This window comes from Cetorhinus maximus, chromosome 20, assembly GCF_964194155.1.
Source record: "Cetorhinus maximus chromosome 20, sCetMax3.hap1.1, whole genome shotgun sequence".
Taxonomy (NCBI): domain Eukaryota; kingdom Metazoa; phylum Chordata; class Chondrichthyes; order Lamniformes; family Cetorhinidae; genus Cetorhinus; species Cetorhinus maximus.
The window spans coordinates 13,761,757-13,783,502 of record NC_135898.1 but is presented as its reverse complement, the minus strand read 5'-3'; the positions used below and the strand labels follow the sequence as shown (position 1 = coordinate 13,783,502).

General features: G+C 41.5%; 1 protein-coding gene across 2 annotated transcripts in view; it reads left to right on the top strand.

Annotated features, from left to right (window-relative positions):
* LOC144694871 (inactive carboxypeptidase-like protein X2) overlaps positions 1-21,746 on the top strand; it is a 65,480-nt gene that overhangs the window by 11,746 nt on the left and 31,988 nt on the right. For both annotated transcript variants that reach the window (XM_078565533.1, XM_078565532.1), the window contains 6 exons: positions 630-689; positions 5,597-5,704; positions 7,802-7,876; positions 12,597-12,710; positions 13,952-14,032; positions 20,088-20,162. In XM_078565533.1, the coding sequence (XP_078421659.1) occupies positions 630-689; positions 5,597-5,704; positions 7,802-7,876; positions 12,597-12,710; positions 13,952-14,032; positions 20,088-20,162 (513 nt within the window). The remainder of the gene's footprint in view (positions 1-629; positions 690-5,596; positions 5,705-7,801; positions 7,877-12,596; positions 12,711-13,951; positions 14,033-20,087; positions 20,163-21,746) is intronic.

Here is a 21,746-nt window from a genome sequence, read left to right as displayed (position 1 = left end):
AACGGAGCCTAATAAATGAAATTTATTGTTATTGTTCAGAGACACAAACAAAATGGGCCGAGTGGCCTCCCTCTGTGCTATGGTATTGTAAACTTCTGAAGATCTGGCAATGACCAATCAAGAAAGATCTGCTCTTTAGCTTTTCCTCTTGTGAAAAAACAAAGTGAAAAATATGGAGATAAAAAAAATGTCTTGTGAATTAAGCTTCCTCCCTATGGTATGTCTTTCTGCATTCTTAACAGAACTGAACTTTAATAAGCAAAAGAGATGGTGATGATACTTTGATTCTTGCTGTGCCAGCAAAAGAACTTGCAGGCTTTGTTTTTATTCAAAGTAAACCGCTGCTGACAAAGGGGGAAAAGAATTTATGCCCGATATAAGGTGAGAGTTTTAGCTGTGAGGCTCAGTAATTATCACGTTTCCTTGGTACTGTTGGCACCAAACACTTGAGCTCAAAGTGCCTCAGTGGTTTCTTCAGGTGAGAAACAGACACAAAGAGCCAAATAACCTCTGTGATATATAATTCTACAAATCTATGTGAATGACTGCCCTTTTAGTTTTAAATTTAAGGTGGAAAAAGAGTATAAATGTGTTTTTTTTTTCAATTTTTCGTTATTTCTGATTTACAGAAGTTCCAACTGAGCCTGTCACAGAAATGCTGGAAGAAATTGTCACAGGCCTGGAAATATGTAAGTATAATCAGGATCAAATGAAGCACAGTGTTTACAACTGGGGTAGTTACTTGTAGATTCAGTACAGGTCCAGCACTAACCCTAATGTTGCCAAACAAAATTCCTGTGCTTACTGTCACAAGACAAAAGGAAAGCAAGTGGCCAGTCCTAGGCTGCGGCCAGTAAAATACAGCTGTTCTGAAATCTGTCGTATTAGTCCCTTGATATTGTTGGTTTGACCTACCAAGCCAGTGATCGTGCTCCTCTGTTTGCTGCTGATAAATCAGATCAAAGGCTGAATCAATCATTTCTTTGGTACAACCTTGTCAATCAACAGATTTTCAATGCTTACGAAATACACATAAGTAGAAGGGAATGGAAAAAGCAGAAATAGGACCACTTTTTATTTAAAGTGATGTTAATGTCTCCGCAGCATAATTTTTTGGCTCTTTACATCCCTTCCACCCCTGCAGAGTAACCATATATACTTGAGTAAAAGTCAAGTTTCTAAGACTAAATTTTTAGCCAAAAAGTAGGGGGTTGCCTTCCGCACGAGTAATATTTTCGAGGGGCTGAAATCCACCCTCTCCCATCGTCTCAATATCACAAAGTTGCCAGGCCAGATACTGTTCCCTGCCCTCAAAAGAAGCACAAAAGGAATCAAAGGTATTTTTATCACATGTTGACTTGTGCAGACATGAGGAGCTGAAGAGCCATCTTCAATGGTGTGCTATTCTATGATTCTACCAGTGAGTTGGTTTGCACCAGAGCGAGTTTGACTTCAGCGGCAAGGGAGTGGTAAGCACAAAGAGTTTGGAATTTTTGGCTAAAAGCTGGGGGTTCGGCTTATACACAAAACATATGAAAAGTGAATGGTCTTTTATGGCCAAAAGTCGATTTTTACATGAGATCAACATTACTCAAGTATATGTATGATATATTGGCATTTGGTGGGGTACAATTCTACTTGTTGGCACTTATTAGTACCTGCCCCACATGGCCAAGACAGTAGCCAGGGTTTTCCGCTTCCGTTTGTGGTGGGCATCATAGCGGGCGGGAGCAGAAAATATCGGGGGATCACAAAAATCGGTTTCACGTAATCGTAACCAGTTTGTAATCATCCACTCCACCTGTCAATGGCAGGCCGTGTTTCCTGCCACCGCACATCAGGAACATCGATCTTGTATAAAAGTCAACTTTTGGCCTTAAAAGACCATTTATTTTTCATTTTGTGCATAAGTCGAACCCCCAGCTTTTAGCCAAAAATTCTAAACTCTTTGTGTTTGCCACTCCCTTTCTGCTGAAGTCAAACTTGCTCTGGTGCAAACCAACTCATTGATAGGATCATAGAATAGCACACCATTGAAGATGGCTCTTCAGCTCCTCATGTCTGCACGGCTCTTCAGCTCTTCATGTCTGCACACGTCAACATGCGATAAAAATACTTTTGACTCCTTTTGTGCTACTTTTGAGAGCAGGGAACAGTCTCTGACCTGGTAACTTTGTCACACCGAGACAAAGGGAAAGGGTGGATCAAAACTATTAGCATCTCATTATTAGCCTTGCTCGCCGGAATCATCCCCCCATGCTGGATCATGAGCTCACGTTGGCGTGATTGCATGCCGACATGTTTCACAATGATACATACGTGATGTGCACCTGGCGACCTGCACTTCGCTCGGGGCTTCAAGGTTCATTTACCTACCTTGCTTCGGGCAGCACTTACAGTCATCAGTGCCAGGCTTCGCAGTCAGCACCAAATCACTTTTAGGGAGGCTCATGGGCAGGTCTCTACCTACCAAACCAGCGGTAAGGCAGGGGTGGCTTTTCAACGGCTGCAGGACTAGGGCTTGCTTGGGGAAGTGGGGGTTTCCTAGGGCATGTGTCGGGGCACATGTTGATCTGTGCAAGTGGCCTCAAGATGGTGAGGGCTGAGGAGGCAGTCTCCGGAGGAGATGAGACCAGATGGAGATGTGAGGGTGTGTGTGAAAGAGTGAGTGGTGATATCCCTTGAGTTGGCAATGAGTGAGGTGCCAGTAATGTGTGATGGCCTTGTAAGTTTTTTTTTATTCATTCACAGAATGTGGGTGTCACTGGCTAGGCCAGCATATATTTGATCATCCCTAATTGCCCTTGAGGAGGCGGTGGTGAGCTGCCTTCTTGAACCGCTGCAATCCATGTGGTGTAGATACACTCACAGTGCTGTTAGGGAAGGTGTTCCAGAATTCTGACCCAGCAACAGTGAAGGAATGACAATATATTTCCAAGTCAGGATGGTGAGTGGTTTGGAGGGGAACTTCCAATTGGTGATGTTGCCACATGTCTGCTGCCCTTGTCCTTCCAGATGGTAGTGGTCGTGCATTTGGAATGTACTGTCTAAGGATACTTGGTGAGTTCCTGCAGTGCATCTTTGTAGATAGTACATACTGCTGCTACTGTGCACTGGTGGTGGAGGGAATGACTATTTGTAGATGGGGTGCCAATCAAGCGGGCTGCTTTATCCTAGATGTGTTAAGCTTCTTGAGTGTTGTGGGAGTTGCACTCATCCAGGTAAGTGGGGAGTATTCCATCACATTCCTGACTTTTGGCTTGTAGATGGTGGACAGGCTTTGGGGAGTTAGAAGGTGAATTACTCGCCACAGAATTCCTTGCTTCTGACCTGATCTTGGTAGCCACAGTATTTATATGGCTCGTCCAGTTCAGTTTCTGCTCAATGGTAACCCCCAGGATGTTGATAATGGGGGATTCAACGATGGTAATGCCATTGAATACCAAGGGGCAATGGTCAGATTCTCTCTTGTTGGAGATGGTCATTGCCTGGCACTTGTGTGGCACGAGTGTTACTTGCCACTTGTCAGCCCAAGCCTGGATATTGCCCAGGTCTTGCTGCATTTGGACATGGACTGCTCCAGTATCTGAGGATTCGCAAATAGTGCTGAACATTGTGCAATCAGTGAATGTCCCCACTTCTGATCTTATGATGGAAGGAAGGTTATTGATGAAGCAGCTGAAGATGGTTGGGCAGAGGACACTACCCTGAGGAACTACTGCAGTGATGTTCTGGAACTGAGATGATTGACCTTCTACAATCACAACCATCTTCCTTTGTGCTAGGGTATGAATCCAACCAGTGGAGAGTTTTCCACCTGATCCTACTGACTCCAGTTTTGCTAGGGCTCCTTGATGCCACACTCCGTCAAATGCTACCTTGGTGTCAAGTGCAGTCACTCTCACCTCACCTCTAGAGTTCAGTTCTTTTGTCCATGTTTGAACCAAGGCTGTAATGAGGTCAGGAGCTGAGTAGCACTGGTGGAATCCAAACTGAGCATCAGTGAGCAGGTTATTGCTAAGCAAGTGCTGCTTGATAGCACTGTTGATGACCCCTTCACTTTACGGAGTGTGTGTGAGTGATAAGATGGTTGCCTTACACTGACGGCACGGATGAGGTCATGCATATTCTTTGTGCATTAGATGGCCAACCTCTTCTGTGCAGTGTTGGCACTGACCACCACTGCCACTGCCTCTCAGGCCGGAGTGGTGAGATTTTTGGGCCTTCTGTTGCCAGGGCAAGGTAGAGGATATCACAGTGGGCCTCTAAAAGGCATTCCGGTGACAGAATTCTTCTTAGCTTTCGAGGTTCATGTCTTCACTGGAGCAGTCCTGGGCTGCAAGCATTGAGAATTGTGTGCACGGCTGCAGTTTAGATATGGCACCCAGAGTGAGCAACTGTGAGGTAATGGTGTGGCGGGCGATTTACAGGCCGCCCACCAGCAACACAGCGTGTTTCCAGTGGCTGCATAATTAATGAGGCAGGAAGCACACGCCAAAACCCGCCTTGCAGCTGGTGGGAAAAATGAATTTTTTCATGCCTGCCTCTGCATTTTGTGCAATTCAGGGAAAATTCCAGCAGTGAATGCAGACAGATTATATGACAGTAAGAGAAATTGCCACTGAGTCTGAGCCTGTCCTTATATTACCATCCACAGAGTGGAGTGCACAACCGAGCTTTCGGTGGGGAGCTCAGCTCTTTGACTGTTCTTTGTAGGGTTAGCATTATAGCGATATTGCTGACATTTCCGTTTCTTCGCACAGTATCTTGTTTCAGCGTCACTGCATGTAAGGTGAAAGTCTTTTTTTAAAAATGGCCAGGCTGGAGCAGCTAGAATTCACTGAAGTTGCTGGCAGCCTCAGGGTTAACTCTCTCAGTGTAAGAGAATGACATACAAAAGTGTAATTTTCAGAAAATACCAAATGTAATGAATCTGCACTGAAGAATTACCCAATGACAATGTTCCAACACTTAGCTCAGATGTTTGTCAGTTCGTGCATTTTGCTCTTTGCATCAGATCGCACATGTGAAATAGAATCAATGTTACTATTTTTCAGGTTTCTGAAAGGCACCCTCTCTAACAGTGTTCATACTGAGAGTTCCAATATCTCATGGTCCCATTTCAAATTGGAATGAATGCCTCACCCCCTCACCATTACCAATGGGGAAAAGGAAACAAAACATCATTGGAAAGATCTATTTAAATTCAGATCTGAACAGGTTCCAGCTCCCTTTATGTAATCCTTTGGGTTGTTCCATATATTAAAGGAAGTCAATTGAATGCAGATGTAGCAACCAGACTGAGAACTCACAGAAAGACCTGAAGTTGACATTCTAAAAGGGAAAGGAGGAAACCCTGGAGACTCCTAGTGGGAAGGAAACAGATGGGCCAGTATTTACCGGTTTAAGATACGAGTTATTAGGCACATGACATCAGAGAATATAAAGGTCAATTCAAGTCTTGCCTGAATCTTGTTGTTTGCCTGGGGACCTGAGAGATTGGAATTCCTGAGTACTACCATGTAAATGAATGATCTCTGTAATGTGAAGGCAGAACTTAGGGGAAAACAACTAAAATCTGCTTTTCTTTTCCCAGTTGATTATGACCTGTGGCCAACTGAAGCCCCAACCAAGCCATTCAGTGCATATCCTTTTGTTGAATATGACACTGAGGAAAAGGAAATTACTGAAGAGGAGAAAATAGGTAGGTTCATTACATTGTTCCTATTATTCAGAACAAGATGATTGAGAGAATATCAGCTGGACACCTGTGGATGGAGTCTTTCAGCTGGAGTCAGGCACCACAATACTCTAACGTTCTAAGTACCTTAGGTGGAATAGGAGCAGGGTGTCCATTCATCACAATGCTAAGAGCACAGGGTCCTCAGCTTCTCTTCCCTCACTTATCCATCGGAGAGAAGGAATTGATCGAATGATTATGTGTGGCAATATCAGAAAGCTGAGCCATCCCACCCTCTCATTACAAGTGTGCTTTGATGAACCAAAAGACCTTTTTCTTAGACAAAAACAAAAATTGCTGGAAAAACTCAACAGGCCTGACAGCATCAGTGGAGAGAAAAACAGAGTTCACGTTTCAAGTCTGTATGACTCTTCTTCAGAACTAAAGAGAGGAAAAATGAGGTGAAATATATACCGGTGAAGGGGGGTGGGACAGATGAAGCTGGATAGTAGGCCAGCAATAGGTGGAGGCAAAGGAGAGATTGCTAAAGATGTCATAAACAAAAGGTTGAAGGGGTGTTGATGGTGGTGATACTGGCTAAAGAAGGTGCTGATGGTGACATTAAGAGTAGAAAGCAGGATGAGCAAATGACAGATGACCCTAGTGGGGGTGGGGTGGGTGGAGGGGACAGTGTGGGAGAAAAGATCAAAATGGTCTAAAAGGTGGGGATAAAACAATAAATGGAAATAAATTTTAAAAATAATAATAAAAATAGGTGGGAAAAAATATATAAAAATTTTAAAATAAATATTTCGAAAAAGGGGATCAACAAGGGGTGAGGACGGAGGAGAGAGTTCATGATCCGAAGTTGTTGAACTCAGTGTTAAGTCCGGAAGGCTGTAAAGTGCCTAAACTGAAGATGAGGTGCTGTTCCTCCAGTTTGCGTTGAGCTTCACCTTTTTCTTAGTCCTTCCCTTTCGTCCAGTAGTTATCACTGAGAAACATGGCGCGGTTATAGAAAGATAGCTAGAGAATGGGAGAAAACTAACGAGAAATGAGATACTACAAACATTGTACATCTAATTAATTAGGGCAAAGATTCTCAAACTGAAGTTTGCAAAATAATGTAGAAATGCTTATGTGAGCGGCCAGAGACAGGCTTGGGTGTGAGTCAACAGACGGGAGTGGAGTGTGGCTGCCACATGTGCAACAGAGAGTGGCCTGACTATTTCACAGAGGAGGGCAGCCTGCATGAAAGAATATTGAGAACAGCATGAAGATTGCTATATCTGTATGTAATCTGCAAGTAAAAAATATCTGTAAGGAAATGTCTGTTTACTTAAAAGTATTATCAAAACTCTGTTTACATGCAGCACTTCCATATTGTGAGTAATTCATTGTATTATTAATTGAGAATGGGGGTGTGATTACTTACTCATTTGAAAAGGGGTCCTTGAAGCAAAAACGTATGAGAACCACTGAATTAGGGCATTGAAAAGAAAAGAGGGTTAAATTCAACTTTGGCACGAGAACAAAACAGATGGCAGTAAATCAGTCGCCATTATAAATCTGATTCCAGTGGAATGGAAAATTGGAAGGGGTACAAATGGGCAGTCGCCTCACTACTACCCGTATATGAATTTCATCCCCGATTGAATGAGAACCATTATGAAATGCACACAAGATGTGATGTGACTCTGCAACTCAATATTACTCTCCAAAGGCAGAAGCAGAGCTGAAATTAAAGCATTCGTAGGAAGAAATTAACAATAAATTCAAGCTGACGACAGGCATGAGCTCAAAGGAATATACTTATCATCATTTTGGCAATTGGAGCCCTCTGCATTCTAGGATCTAGCTTATAAAGTACATTATTGAAATGGAAAATTTTGCACGTCTATGGGAGAAGAGAGAGGAGTGGGACTAATTCAATAGTTCTTTCTAAGTGTTGGCACAGACATGAAGGGCTGAATAGCCATTTTCTGTGCTGTGTGAGACTATTTCTGAAATTTCTTGGTGAGTTTCAGGCCCTCTTCATCTTGCTGTGCTCCGTGTACTTCAGTTAATTCCATTCTTGGATGTGAAGTATTCAATTCTGATGTTTCTTTCTTCCTTTTACAGCTGAACCTACAGAAATTCCAACTGAGTCGTATGGAGAGAATTATGATTATGGAATAGATGAAGACCTGGACGAATGTGTGTTTAAAACATTTTTTTTCCCCTGGAAAAGCAAAGAAAGTGCAGAGCTACGAAATGGAAACTTCTGTACTCATTAGTAGTTAGTCTAATGACACTGGATACAAGTCAAGTGTAACATTAACTCATTGTTGAGTGGACATAGTGTCTCCTTGAGATCAGAGCTTTCATCGGAGGGGTTAATCAAAATCCAAGAAAAAAAATAGCAGGAAGTGATTTTGCAAAAACAGTCTCATTTATAGTGTCTGAACATCAGCCAGCACTGGTATACAAGTTCCAGAAAACCTCCTACAGGATGAATCATCCTTTGTGTTCCAAAATCAGATACTTAAAAAAATAACATTATTGGTCTTTAACAGTTTGAGGGTAGCCATCTTTTGATCAACAGAGGCAGTATTTCAAAGAAATTTAAGAGACATAGCCTCTGCAGCTCATTCCAGCTTCAAAGTCTTGCTTGATGTGTATATTTATTCTTGGTTCTCAGAAAATTAGTGGATACAGTATAAATATTTTAACTGAAACTAAATGTTTAGATTTTTAAATATGAAAACATAGGAAGTAGTTATAAAGAAGAGCCAGAACAACTGAGACATTTTCTACTGAAACAGAAATGGTTAAGAGAGATTTTTAAAAAGCTTTCCAAATTATGAACCGTTATAGGGGCTAAACAGTGAAAGTTTTCATTGGTTAGAGAATCAGGAACAAAAGAGCATAGGCTGAGGATAATCACTGGAAGAATGGAGCATTCTCAAGAATTGAGACAGAGGCCATAACACGTGGGAGTATGATATCATAGATATGACTGGAACTTGGCTAAAAGGGCAGGAGTGGCAGCTCAACAATTCTGGCTATGGAGTATTCAGACGAGACAGAGAGGGGGATAGAAGAGGGGGGGGTGTCGCAATATTGATCAAGGAATCAATTATAGCAGTGAGGAGGGATGATATCCTGGAAGGATCATCAAATGAGGCCATATGGGCAGAAGTAAAAATGCAAATGGGGCAAACATGCTGTTGGGTGTGTACTATAGGCCCCCAAACAGTCAGGGAGAGACAGAGGATCAAATATGTAATCAAATTTCAGAGAAGTGTAAGAATAATAGGGCAGTAATAGTAGGGGATTTTAACTATCCAAATATTAACTGGGATAGTTTTAGTGTGCAAGGTAGAGAGGGAGCAAAATTCTTAAATTGTACCCAGGAGAATTTTTTTAGCCAGTACGTAGAAAGCCCAACAAGGGAGGGGGCAGTTCTGGACCTAATATTCGGAAATGAGCCCAGGCAAGTGGAAGGCGTGTCAGTAGGGGGGCATTTTGGAGATAGTGACCAAAACTCAGTTATATTTAGGATAGTTATGGAAAAGGATAAGGTTGGGCCAGGAATAAAAGTTCTAAACTGGGGAAAGGCTAATTTTACTAAGATCAGATACGATTTGGCCCAAGTGGACTGGGAGCAGCTACTTGCAGATAAAACTGTGACGCAGCAATGGGAGGTATTCAAGGAGGAAATAGCAAGAGTACAGGGCAAATATGTTCCTGTAAAGACAAAGGGGGGACCAAGTCCGGAGATCCCTGGATGTCAAGGGACATAAAGGTTAGGATTAAGGAAAAAAGAAAAGCTTATGGGGTTTTTTAAGTATATAAAGAGCAAGAGAATAACGAGGGAAAGTGTAGGGCCAATTAGGGACCATAGATATGATCTGTGTGTGGAGCTGGAAGAAATGGGTGCAGTCCTCAATGACCACTTCGCGTCGGTCTTAACAATGGAAAAGGATGACGCAGGTATAGATATCAGGGTGGAGGACTGTGAAATAATAGAGGAAATTAACATAGAGACAAAGGATGTACTAGTGGGTTTAGCGGCCTTAAAAGTAGATAAATCTGCAGGCCCGGATGAGATGTAACCCAAGCTATTGAGGGAGGCAAGGCAAGAGATATCAGGGGCCCAGGCAGTAATTTTCAAATCCTCTCTGGCCACAAGTGAGAAGCCAGAGGACTGGAGGACTGCTAACGTTGTCCCATTATTAAAAAAGGGAGGAAGGGATGGACCAGGAAATTACAGGCCAGTCAGTCTAACCTCAGTGGTGGGAAAGTTACTAGAAAGAATTCTGAGGGACAGAATGTATCTGCACTTGGAGAGACACGGATTAATCAGGGATAGTCATCATGGATTTGTTAAGGGAAGATCGTGTTTGACAAATTTGATCAAATTTTTTGAGGAGGTAACCAGGACTGTTGATGAGGGTAATGCATTTGATGTGGTCCACATGGACTTTAGCAAGGCTTTTGTTAAGGTTCCTCATGGCAGACTGGTCAAAAAAGTCAGAGCCCATGGGGTCCAATGCAAAGTGGCACATTGGATCCAAAATTGACTGAGAAGCAGGAAACAAAGGGTTAGTAGAGGGATGTCTTTGTGACTGGAAGTCCATTTCCAATAAGGTTCCACAGGGCTCAGTGCTGGGGCCCTTGCTGTTTGTGGTGTACATAAATGATTTGGACTTAAATGTAGTGGGTAAGATCAAGAAGTTTGCGGATGACTAAAATTGGTTGGGTGGTAAATAGTGAGGAGGATAGCCGTAAACTGCAGGAGGATGTCAATGGACTGGTCAGGTGGGCAGATCAGTGGCAAATGAAATTCAACCTGGAAAAGTGTGAGGTAATGCACTTGGGGAAGACTAACAAGGCAAGGGATTACACTCTGAATGGTAGGACCCTGGAAAGTGCTGAAGATCAGAGGGACCTTGGTGTGCATATCCAGATCCCTGAACGTAGCAGAGCAGGTAGATAAGGTGGTTAAGAAGGGGTACTTGCCTTTATTAGCCGAGGCATAGAATACAAGGGCAGGAAGGTTATGCTGGAACTGTATAAAAATGCTGGTTAGGCCACAACATGAGTTCTATGTGCAGTTCTGGTCACCACATTATAGGAAGGATGTGACTGCACTGGAGAGGCTGTAGAAGAGATTTACCAGGATGCTGCCTGGGCTGGAGTGTCTGAGCTATGAGGAAAGATTGGATAGGCTGAGGTTGTTTTCCTTGGAGCAGCGAAGGTTGAGAGGAGACCTGATAGAGGTCTATAAGATTATGAGGGAAACAGATAGGGTGGATAGGAAGGTACTTTTTCCATTAGTAGAAGGGTCAATAACCAGAGGGCATAGATTTAAGTTAAGAGGTAGAAGACTAAGAGGGGAGTTGAGGAGAAAGTTTTTCACCCAGAGGGTGGTGGGAGTCTGGAACTCACTGCATGAAAGGGTGGTTGAGTCAGAAACTCTTGTAACATTTAACAAGTATTTAGATATTCACTTGTGTTGCCATAGCCTCCAGGGCTATGGGCCAAACACTGGAAAATGGGATTAGTGTAGTCAGATCTTTGTTGACCAACATGGACATGATGGGCCAAATGGCCCCCTTCTGTGCTGTAAACATCTATGATTCTAACATCATTTGAAAGGAATTGGTTAAATACTTGAAAAAGAAATGATAGAGGAGGGAAATGGGCTTCAGGGAGAGTGATCCAGTCTACTGGCACAGTTGTGAGGAGTCAAATGACCTCCTTTCTGTGCTCTAAATTCTAAGACTCTATGAAAATAGGAATATATTGAAGTACTGTACAACTAAGGATTGAGTACTAAATTCAGAAGGAATGTCCACATATAGCAACATTTCAAGAGAAAGATTTGTGTTCACGTTGCGCATTTCACAACCTGTCCTTCCAAAGTGCTCTTAAGTACTTTTCAAGTTTAGTTACTGATGGCATTTAAGAAACATAATAACCAATTTGCACACAGCAAGCTCCCACAAATAACAATGAAATAATGACCAAACTGTCTGTTTCAGGTGTTGGTTGAAAGATAAATGTTGGGCAGGACAACAGAAGAACACCCATGCTTTTCAATCTTGTGTCAGCATAGATTTTGTGCTCCAGCCTCTGGAGTGGGACATGAGCCCATAACCTTCTGATTCATAACAAACCAATCCTTTTGCTCCTGATGTTAACCACAGAGGTGATGGTATATTATAGTTCACTCAAGTAGTCCAGGTTGCTGTGCAAACTTGCACATTTTACACGCAGTTTGTAGTCTGGAGGTATGTATAGTGATGGTAGAGGCTCCAACGTTCTTTCCGCCACATGGCTGACCAAGAATCTCTCCTGCTGCTACTGCCTGCCATTGATGTGTGTTGGAAGTATTTGTAGGTTGATAGTCAATATATTTGGCCATGCTGTGAACACACCTTCCTTGGCCATGAAGTCCAGGGTTGGAACTTGAAATGGAGCTCAGGGACGTGACCCAATGCACCACAAGAGCTCCTAATCACAGAGTAAGATCCCCTAATTAGCTACGAGGCTAACTGAGAAAAGGCTGATGTTCTCAACTAATTTGCTAGTTGAGGAAATCCCAAATAAAATACCTTTTTGTCCACTGCTTATCCAAAGCAATGAGTTCTCATATTAGAATATTAGTATGTCATCATTCCCCTGTGAAATAGTGGAGTCTAATATAGCCCCACTGGGGAAATTCAAAGATTCTTACATTTGAAATACTCCATACTTAATTTCTAGTCTATCTTTTAATGTAACTAATGTTGCCCTGGTTAAGTGTAATGTGGTTTCTTTTATTTAGCTGAGTAACAGCTATGATTTTTTTCCATAAGCTTTGAAAATCAGCATGTGACAAATGGAAAGCGAAGGCCCCCTTTGAACCAAATTCTGCTTTTTGTTACAGACGGGTGGAGCAGACCAGAGAGAAAACCAAAGAAACCACATGATCCAACACTTGAGAAGGAGCTAGAGTTTGAGTTGGAGATTGAAGAAGTTGAACCAGATGAATATGGAGAATGTAAGTAACCTCCTGTGTGTCTATCAGTTCTGACACTGCTTCAGTGACCATACGCGCTATATACACTTCATAACACTGCAGTTGCACAGCTGATTGAAGACTGCCAAAGAAATCCCACTATCTGGACCAGATCATATTAATCTGCTAACTGAAAATGCTTCACCCTGATCTTCTCGTTGGATATACTTTACTACATCTGTCAATCAGACAAGTTCCATCTCACTCTGCTGAGCTGGGAAATTGGCACAATAGAATATAGCAACTTCGATACTGCAGTCAAAGAAGGACTAAAAGTAATGAGTTTACACACTGATCTTTCATATCTGACACCTGAATTCCTAGGCTATGTTGATAAGATGAAAGTAGGATTGTGGTAAAGATCCTACACGAAGTGAGTTTGCAGTCTTCCACTTGCCTTTGGCATTCACAATTCCAAAACAATGCACAAAAGAACCACAAAATCAAAATTACTCAGCATCCTTACTCAATGGAAGTAGTTTTGATTTTGCTTGATAGCATGAAATGGATGATGGTCAATCAGCAGCTTATTCTACACATTTCCTAATTTTTATTTCCATAGAAGTCAACAGGCTTCTGATTTGCTGTTGCCCACCTTGGCATAAATACTGCAAGTGTGACAATGCACCAAAAGCTTCCAGCAAACAGTAACCTTAAATGGAGCAGAGCCTTACAAGAGGTTATTTAATATAAATGATTTAAAAGTCATGGTGAATAAAGAATCTGGTTAACTAAGGAGAATGACTAAAATAAAAACTGAAAATTCTGAACATACACAGTTGGTCAGTCAGCAACGGAAAGAGAAATAGCAAATTAACATTTTGGTGGGATCTTCCATCAGTACATCACACTGAAGGGTCTCCATCCAAATAGTGTTATTTTTCTTCCAGACGCTGAATCACCTGCTTTGCTTTTCCAACATTTTCTCTTTTTATTTCGGATTTTCAACCTTCAGTTGTCTCATTTCTATGAAGTGAGCCTCTCCTAGTTTATTCACACAGCAATTTTACTTTGCAGTTAGTAAACTCAAACATTCAGAACTGAATGGAGAGGTGTCCATTGCCTATAAGAAGAAAATGTAACAGTCCTATTCTCAGTACAAATTGTAGAGCTATAAACAGCATTGAATGGAACTGGAGTATATCACCTTTGATCCAGCAGTGTAATCCTGGCTGTGACAAATATAGATTAATTCAGCATAAAATGGATTCTGTATTTTTCAGTGCAACCTAAAGAGCCCAAACCTGATGAAATATACGACTATGAAGATATATGGGAGGAATATCCTTGGAATGAAGATAACTGTATGTATTTTTTATGACAATGATGTGTACTTTTGCTTTCTGCCTGTGTTATAATCATGGAACCCTTGTTTGTGCCAAATGTCATAGAAACATAGAAACTAGGAGCAGGAGTAGGCCATTTGGCCCTTTGAGCCTGCTCTGCCATTCATTATGATCATGGCTGATCATCCAACTCAACAGCCTGCTCCCGCTTTCTCCCCATACTCTTTGATCCCTTTTGCCCCAACAGCTATATCTAACTCCTTCTTGAAAACATACAATGTTTTGGTCTCAACTACTTTCTGTGGTAATGAATTCCACGGGCTCACCACTCTCTGGGTGAAGAAATTTCTCCTCATCTCAGTCCCAAATGGTCTACCCCATATCCTCAGACTGTGACCCCCAGTTCTGGACTCCCCCAACATCGGGAACTTCCTTCCTGAATCTACCCTATCTAGTCCTGTTAGAATTTTATAGGTTTCTATGAGATCCCCCCTCATTCTTCTGAACTCCAGCGAACATAATCCTAATCGACTCAATCTCTCCTCATATGTCAGTCCCGCCATCCCAGGAATCAGTGCATTCCCTCTATAGCAAGTGCATCCTTCCTCAGATAAGGAGACCAAAACTGCACACAATATTCCAGGTGTGGTCTCACCAAGGCCCTGTACAATTGCAGCAAGACGTCCCTGCTCCTGTATTCAAATCCTCTGGCTGTTAAATGACAACATTTCATTTCATTTTCCTAACCTCAGCATTTTCAAACACTCTGACAACATTGATGATCTTTCTGATTTCTTCAATTCTCAGTAAAAGTTGAACACAAGGTGGTGACAGCATGATTACTGCCTGTTACTGCTCCCATACACCAGGCATTAAAGCCAACAAAGATGCTTCTGCCTGTGCTGCGTTTCACCATAAACTCAAATCAAAATCATTCATTTCTTACATGGTTAAATGCTGACATGGAGTCATATCTAGTTCAGTCCCTCTGTTGGCTTTAAACTCCTCTGACTGGCTTCTGAAATAGTCAGTCTCAGATATTTCATTCAACATCTTGAAGGTATGCTGAAACAAAAGCCATTGGAGAACTACATCGCTCATAACTAAATTAGATCAACATGTATTCACAGGCTATCAACTACATGGAATATTTCTCCATATAAATAGATATGCCAATGCAATAAATTTTAAAGACAGCTTTCAGTCTGTCTGTAGCTGAAATGTCAAATTAGCCAAGAACCAGGAATTCAGGTGCGCCACAAGTATATACTTGGTTAGTCGCTCCCATAAGTGATCTTGTCAATTGCTTCCTATTTTGTGCCATATGGTAGCAAGATCTGGAAGTGCAACAATGAAGGTCTCTTGTGATATGGACTGGATCCTGTATCTTGTTACACGTGTTGCTCTGATTTTCCTGAAGGTTGACCAAGAGGCATAAGGCACAATACCATTGTTTGGTTCATAAATTGCTCTAACCCTCCACTATAGGTAAAACAGATACAACACCAATCCCAATGAGAGACATTTAATAGTCAGTAGAAAAATTCTGTTTGTGTACTACTACAAAAATAAAACAAAAGCTGGTTTTGGTGAAGTGCCTATCTCAATTTAAAGGTATAATTTCTCCAGACACCAGTTTACTCCCTTTGTAGCATTTTATATCTTGATTCTCATTTAATGCATTTATTTTGAATTTTAAAAACCATCCTCTATGGCAACAGAAGTTTTTCAGAACCAAGCTATTGCAGAGTATCTATCTGGATAATCAAACGCTACCGATGAATTACCTCCCCATTGTTTGGGTCTCAGGGAAACAACATCCCAACTCCTTTATCCATAAAGTATCTGGCTGCCTTGAAAATCCACACTCTTTTAGGCAAGGTTTTACTAAAGAAAACACATCTTAACATAGCTCAGGTCAAGACCTTACATGGAAAAAGTGACCAAAGGATTCAAAATTGTGACAAAGACGTCTGAGCAGAAAGGTGTCCAGAAATATTTCTAAGGCATAACATAGCTGAAGTGTCCCTTTTGCAACTGAGACTGTAATATAGTTTCCAGATGATTGCAGAAACAGCTAACGGTAACCAAGGTACTGGCCTTGTTTATTTACTATGGCCAGTGATAAAGAAATCAAATTGAACAAAGGCAAAACTATGAAGGTCCCCAACAGGACAGAGGAGAAGGGAGCAGGCTAGTCTTATGCACAATCCAGTTGCTGCACCAACGCAGCACTGATGGAGGTCTAGCCACACGCCTACCCATTTGGACAAACGAGGTGTGTGGCTTTCAACAATCAATGGGGAGTTAAAAGAAAAATAACTCCCCAGTCCAACATAAAATGAGTTCACATTATGAATAGTAACAGACAAATATCTTGGAACAATAGTGTAATCTTGAACAATAATGGAATTATGGACAGGGAGTGCGGTGGCGAGAGGGATAGTGCAGTGAAGAGAAGAAGGTCTGCATCCTTTGTCCACAGGAACATTTACACTGAATTCCAAATGCATCTTCTGTAAGGCGCTCTTCTCATAACGCTTTCTCACATCAATTCCTTCCAATGTTTCCAACTTCAGTGAATGCAATGGCATTATTTCAATCCCATATCACTGCAAATTTTGCACCATTAAGTACTGTCACTGTTAAAACCAAAGTTAGTGCCTGATTTTAATCAGCACTATAGCATGACTTCCTATGACATTAAAGAAACAACCCCTTAATTATGTAAAAATTTCTTAAATTAAGGAACCTAAGTAAAGCGTCAAAGCCTCAGGACTAACACTTCTTGATTGACCTCTTTCCCACTCTTGATTACATCAACCTTAGGTTTCAAAATATTGCAACAGGAGAAAATTACTGTAGCACTAAGAAATCCTCCTGGTTTGAGGATCTGAGAAAGAATGAGTTAGTCTGGGAAACAATGCAATAAGTTTTGTTTCAATGCAATGAATATGGGGTGCGAATGAAGAGAGAATGGAAGGAGGAGGAACATTCATTATGATTTATTTGGGGTTAAACCAGAAAAATAGAATGGAAGCATCGTAGTTGTATCAATAAAATGACAGACAATAAGGTTAAGAAACAGAGAGGGTAATTAAAGTTTGGAAGTGACGTAAGGATAGCCCGATAGATAACAAGCTTTTTCTTCTATGCAAGAGTCTGAGACAGGTGGAAGAAGATTCATCCCATATATGGGAGCAGTATATAAGTTTTGAACAAATTTTTATGGAGAGCTCTACTTTACAGAAGGGGAGGAGAAGTATGACATGGGCCTGAAACACGCTGGCTGGCCAATTAATGGGCAGCTAGCGTGAAACACGTACTGAGAAACACTCGGCACTTCTGGAGAGCAGCGGGAAGGTGGTGGGCGCTGAGAAAAGTGAGGCTGCAGGTAGGCGCTTTTAACGTGTTCCCTGAAGCTGCTGTGGAGCTGCCTCAGGGAGCTGCAGACCTGTCCAAATTAAATGAGAAGAAAAAAAATTCAGCAGACAGTGTCTATGCAGCACATTCAAGCACCTGGCAGCAGGACTCAAAAAACCTCAGTCACCAGACATCTTTTTTCATTATATTTCACCCTGGACATTTTAGCCCGCCTTGGATCAAGATTGTAGCAAAATTGCCCATCCCCCAACCGTAAAAGTGATGGGCCACGTAAAGTCGCTTTCAATTGACTTCTTAATGGGCATAATTGCCCATTTAATTGTTGGCGGGCACGCTTCCAACTGCTGTGCACGCCTGCCGAGCAAAATATCACGCGAGTGCACGAAGACGTCGGGATACGTGCCCGACATTTTCTTGCGTGATTTCATGCTCTGTCAAATAACGTAAAATTCTGGCCATGAAGATGAAAATGAGTTCTCGAGCTGCAGCATTAGAATTAGAGGAGATATAGAAATTTCATTTGAATTCAGAGGGAGGAGTGAGCCAAGAATGTCTATTTATAAAGAAGAACAGTGGTGGAGCTACCAAAAGACAAAGGTGGTGGCTACCAACTGGACATGCCAGATCCAGCATGAAAGTGTGTCTTCAAAGAACTGAACAAATCCAAATTTCCACTGTCCCATCAAGGGGCATGAAGGAGATAAAGCTATTATGATTCAAGTCCATCACAGTGCAGACACATTCATGGTTCAGTGCACTGAAAGAGGGCGATGAGTTCAGAGTGCAAAGATAAGGAACAGATTACAGTAGAAAAAAATGAATGGTCAAGACCACAGGTATAGAGAAGGAGCAGACTGGAAGAGAGGACAAAGCTGTGCAGAATCACTGAGTTGTGTTTAAAAAAATAAGATGATGATTACTTGCAGCATACATAGAACTATCTGAAAGAATCTTCAACGAGCCTGAAAATAGCATTGTTGGGCAACTGCATGATGGTAACTCTTTAAGAATTATACAGTAACAGATCTTGTCAAAGGCTTTAGAGATGATGACAAAGCATCACTCAAGAGTTCAAGAGCAGAGTTCCATAGCTCATGGGCTAGACTATAAGACCACCAATGGATGGCCATGAGGAAAGTTTTACCAGAAATCATGAACCTACATGAACAAGGATAACTTCAAATTAACAACAATTTCTATGACTTTAGAAAGAACTTTATGTAAGCATAAAGGAATCAGATTACTTTGGGACAAGGTATGATAAGTAAATTTCCAAGAAATAAATAAGTAAGACTGAATGAGTAGAAAAGGGTAGAAAAGGCTGCAGGTACAAAGCTTCAGCCCAACAGGTGACATGTCATCCGGACTAGAAGTCTTATTACAGTCCAGAAAGTTGGGGATCTGATACAGGGCAACTAGGGATGGGCAATAAATGCTGGCCTAGCCAGCAAAGCCCACATCCCCGAATGAATTTTTTAAAATGACAAACATAAAAAATTGATAGAGCAATGTGGAGCAGTAGAGAATGGTTCTTGCCCAGATCATCAAGTGTAGAGTTAGAAAGGAAAAATAAGTCAAAAATGTCAGCTTCCTTTTCAAGGGGGCTGACAACTGAACCAAAAGAATTGATGAGGATAGAAAGGAGAACTCATGTTTCAAGAGACAGTTTTAGCAAATTATCTGAAGAAAGTGGCCAGTGGAGAGGGATAGGAAGGCAATAGTTGACATTTCTGTCAATGGACTTACTTTAGCAGTGATTGGATTTACAGACTTTATTAGCAGAGATAGAGTGCACGCCAATGACAATAAGCAGCCTTCTAAATCACAGCTCAGATGTGGGAATTTATTGCTCTAATGATGGCTTTACTGAACTCATCTTCCTAGAGTAATACCTTCAGTGACTCAGGTCAGAATCATTCCATCATCTTTGTTACAGTTTCACCCACTGACTCCATCAAGAGAACAGACACTGCAGAGGATTCAAAGCAATATTATAAGCAAATTGCAATGTTTGAGAGAATTAATTTAAAAGGTGTATTGGACATTGAATACCTAGAGGGTTAAATGTGCTATAAATTGAATACCTATAATAAGGGAGTCCACAGCTGCTCCCACCAGGTATGGGACTAAACCATACAGAATAGGGGATCCAAGATATGATCGTTGATCCAGCAAAATTTGGCACAGTACATTTGTCCTCAACACCGCTCAGCTTGAGAGGAAAGATATTAGTTAGGATTTCCATTCCTGATCACTATTCATTCACACTATTCATACCAGAAAGCATGCATGTGTGAATATCAAATGAGGACAGAATCACACTATCCTGTGCTCACCTCCATCAAATTGGATGCCAACATTCGCCTTCAAGGCTCAGAACCAAAGAATGGCTACTTTGGTGAAATTCTTCTGGGCCATAGGTGCCCACAGAACCACGCAAAATGCCAACAACTGTCATTGTCTTCAACAGGGAAGAAAATTGGAAAAGAAAGGTGTGTTGAGTACTCAGAGATTAAAGGTCTGGACATGGAATTAGGGTTAGAATATGGACTAGACAGTTTCGGCTGAGGGTTACAATGTGGACTGACACTCACAATTCAAATGGTTATGAAAAGTACTGTACACTTGTATTCAGAGGATTAGGTGTGCGTAAGAAGAATGTAGTGACATATTGTTCTATATTTTGCAGTGAAACCTAAGAAACCTACTAAGAAGATTCCAGAAGAGATAGACCCAGATGGATATTTGCCACCATTGGGAAAAAGTGAGTGAAATTTTTTTGAGGAATTGATTGTTTTGACTTGATTGTTAGTGTTTCTCCCCGCTCATTTTTCAGTTCAAATTGTTCTCTATTCAGCTCAGTGGTACAGTCTGGCTACACTCACTGCTGGTCTAGCCAGATGTGTTTAAATTTCTTAAACAGTGTCAAGAGAGTTGAATGGAGTGAAATCAGGAAGCATTTTTTTTCATATAGAAGATAATCGTGATAACCTGCAACTCATTTCTCCAAAAGGCTATGGATCCTGGGACAATAAAAAATTTCAAAACTTAGACTTTTTGAAACTCAGCCATATGTTCATAGTAGGCTCAGCTGCAATAGCAGCCCTTGGGAAATGTCAACAATGAACGCTATTGAAACTGCAAGGATGGATGTTAATAGTTTTTTCTAAGCTACACCAGATGACCTATCCATCAAAGCAGTCCAGCAGCATGTGCTTTTTTTACTCTAATTGATAGATGCAGCCCAGTTTTTTTGTTTGTAAAGGGCTGGGGTTTTAAATAACTTCGGATTATGACATTTAAACAAACCTTATCCACCCTTCAAGAGTGTTTATGTCTCCTTCATAAATTCATGACTCCTACACTGCAGGTTAAGGCTCTTGGAACAGCAAAAATGGTGTCTGTTTAAATTGAGCACTATTTTCAAATGGTCCTGCTGAGTTCAGTTTCCCTGCCTGTATGATTCACACTCCGTGCCCTTCTATCAGCAAAAATGCTATTGGCTGGAAATGGTTCTGGGACTTCCGCATCCTGGTCCCGTCTGCCATCTTCAAAGGTCTCCGGAGTTGTCCTAACTCTGTAAAATCTGGTCTGCAGTCTGACTCTCTAGTCAGCCGTTAGAAATTCTGCAGGATTCGACACCTATAGCATTTAATCTCAGTTAATAAAGTAGTGCAGACACAAATTGTTATATTTAATTGATTGCTCTTATAACATTTCCAGAAGAAAACCCTGCCATGGAGTCATACTGTCTCCAAGTCAAGTCTAAGTCCCAGATCTGTATACCCTTTCTTCGAAGAATGCCATTGATGTGGTGTGTAAAGCAGCAGTCCAAATTTGCACAGTTCTTACATAACATGACTTGTGTTCCCTCGGGCATTGTATGTTTATGATGACCTCTTCTAATTCTGATCAGATTTGGTCCATCAACACCGTTATGGCATTAATCTCACCCAAAGTCAATATTTATTGAGGTTTTAGAAACTGTTGTGCTATTGTTGGCACAAATGCCTACCTCTAAATTGAACTGCCACACCAGCAAATCTAAGCCAAAGTCAGACCAGACCTAATACAGTACAGATGTACCTACAAGAAGTGCATGGATGTAATAGCAGGGATTTTAACTCTTGCATTGATATAGACTGGCCTGCGGTGGCAGGATTGTCCCACACTCCCCTTCACTGGGCCTGGTAGCTCCTGGATGCTGACTCAGTTGAGGGGCCAGGGTGGGGGCGGGGGTGGTTGCTGGTGGTCCTAGCAATAGAAAAATAAAATTCCAACCAGACATTTCATATGCATTTTGAACCAGTGTCAAAAAATTAACTGCAACTGAGAAAATGAAAACCCA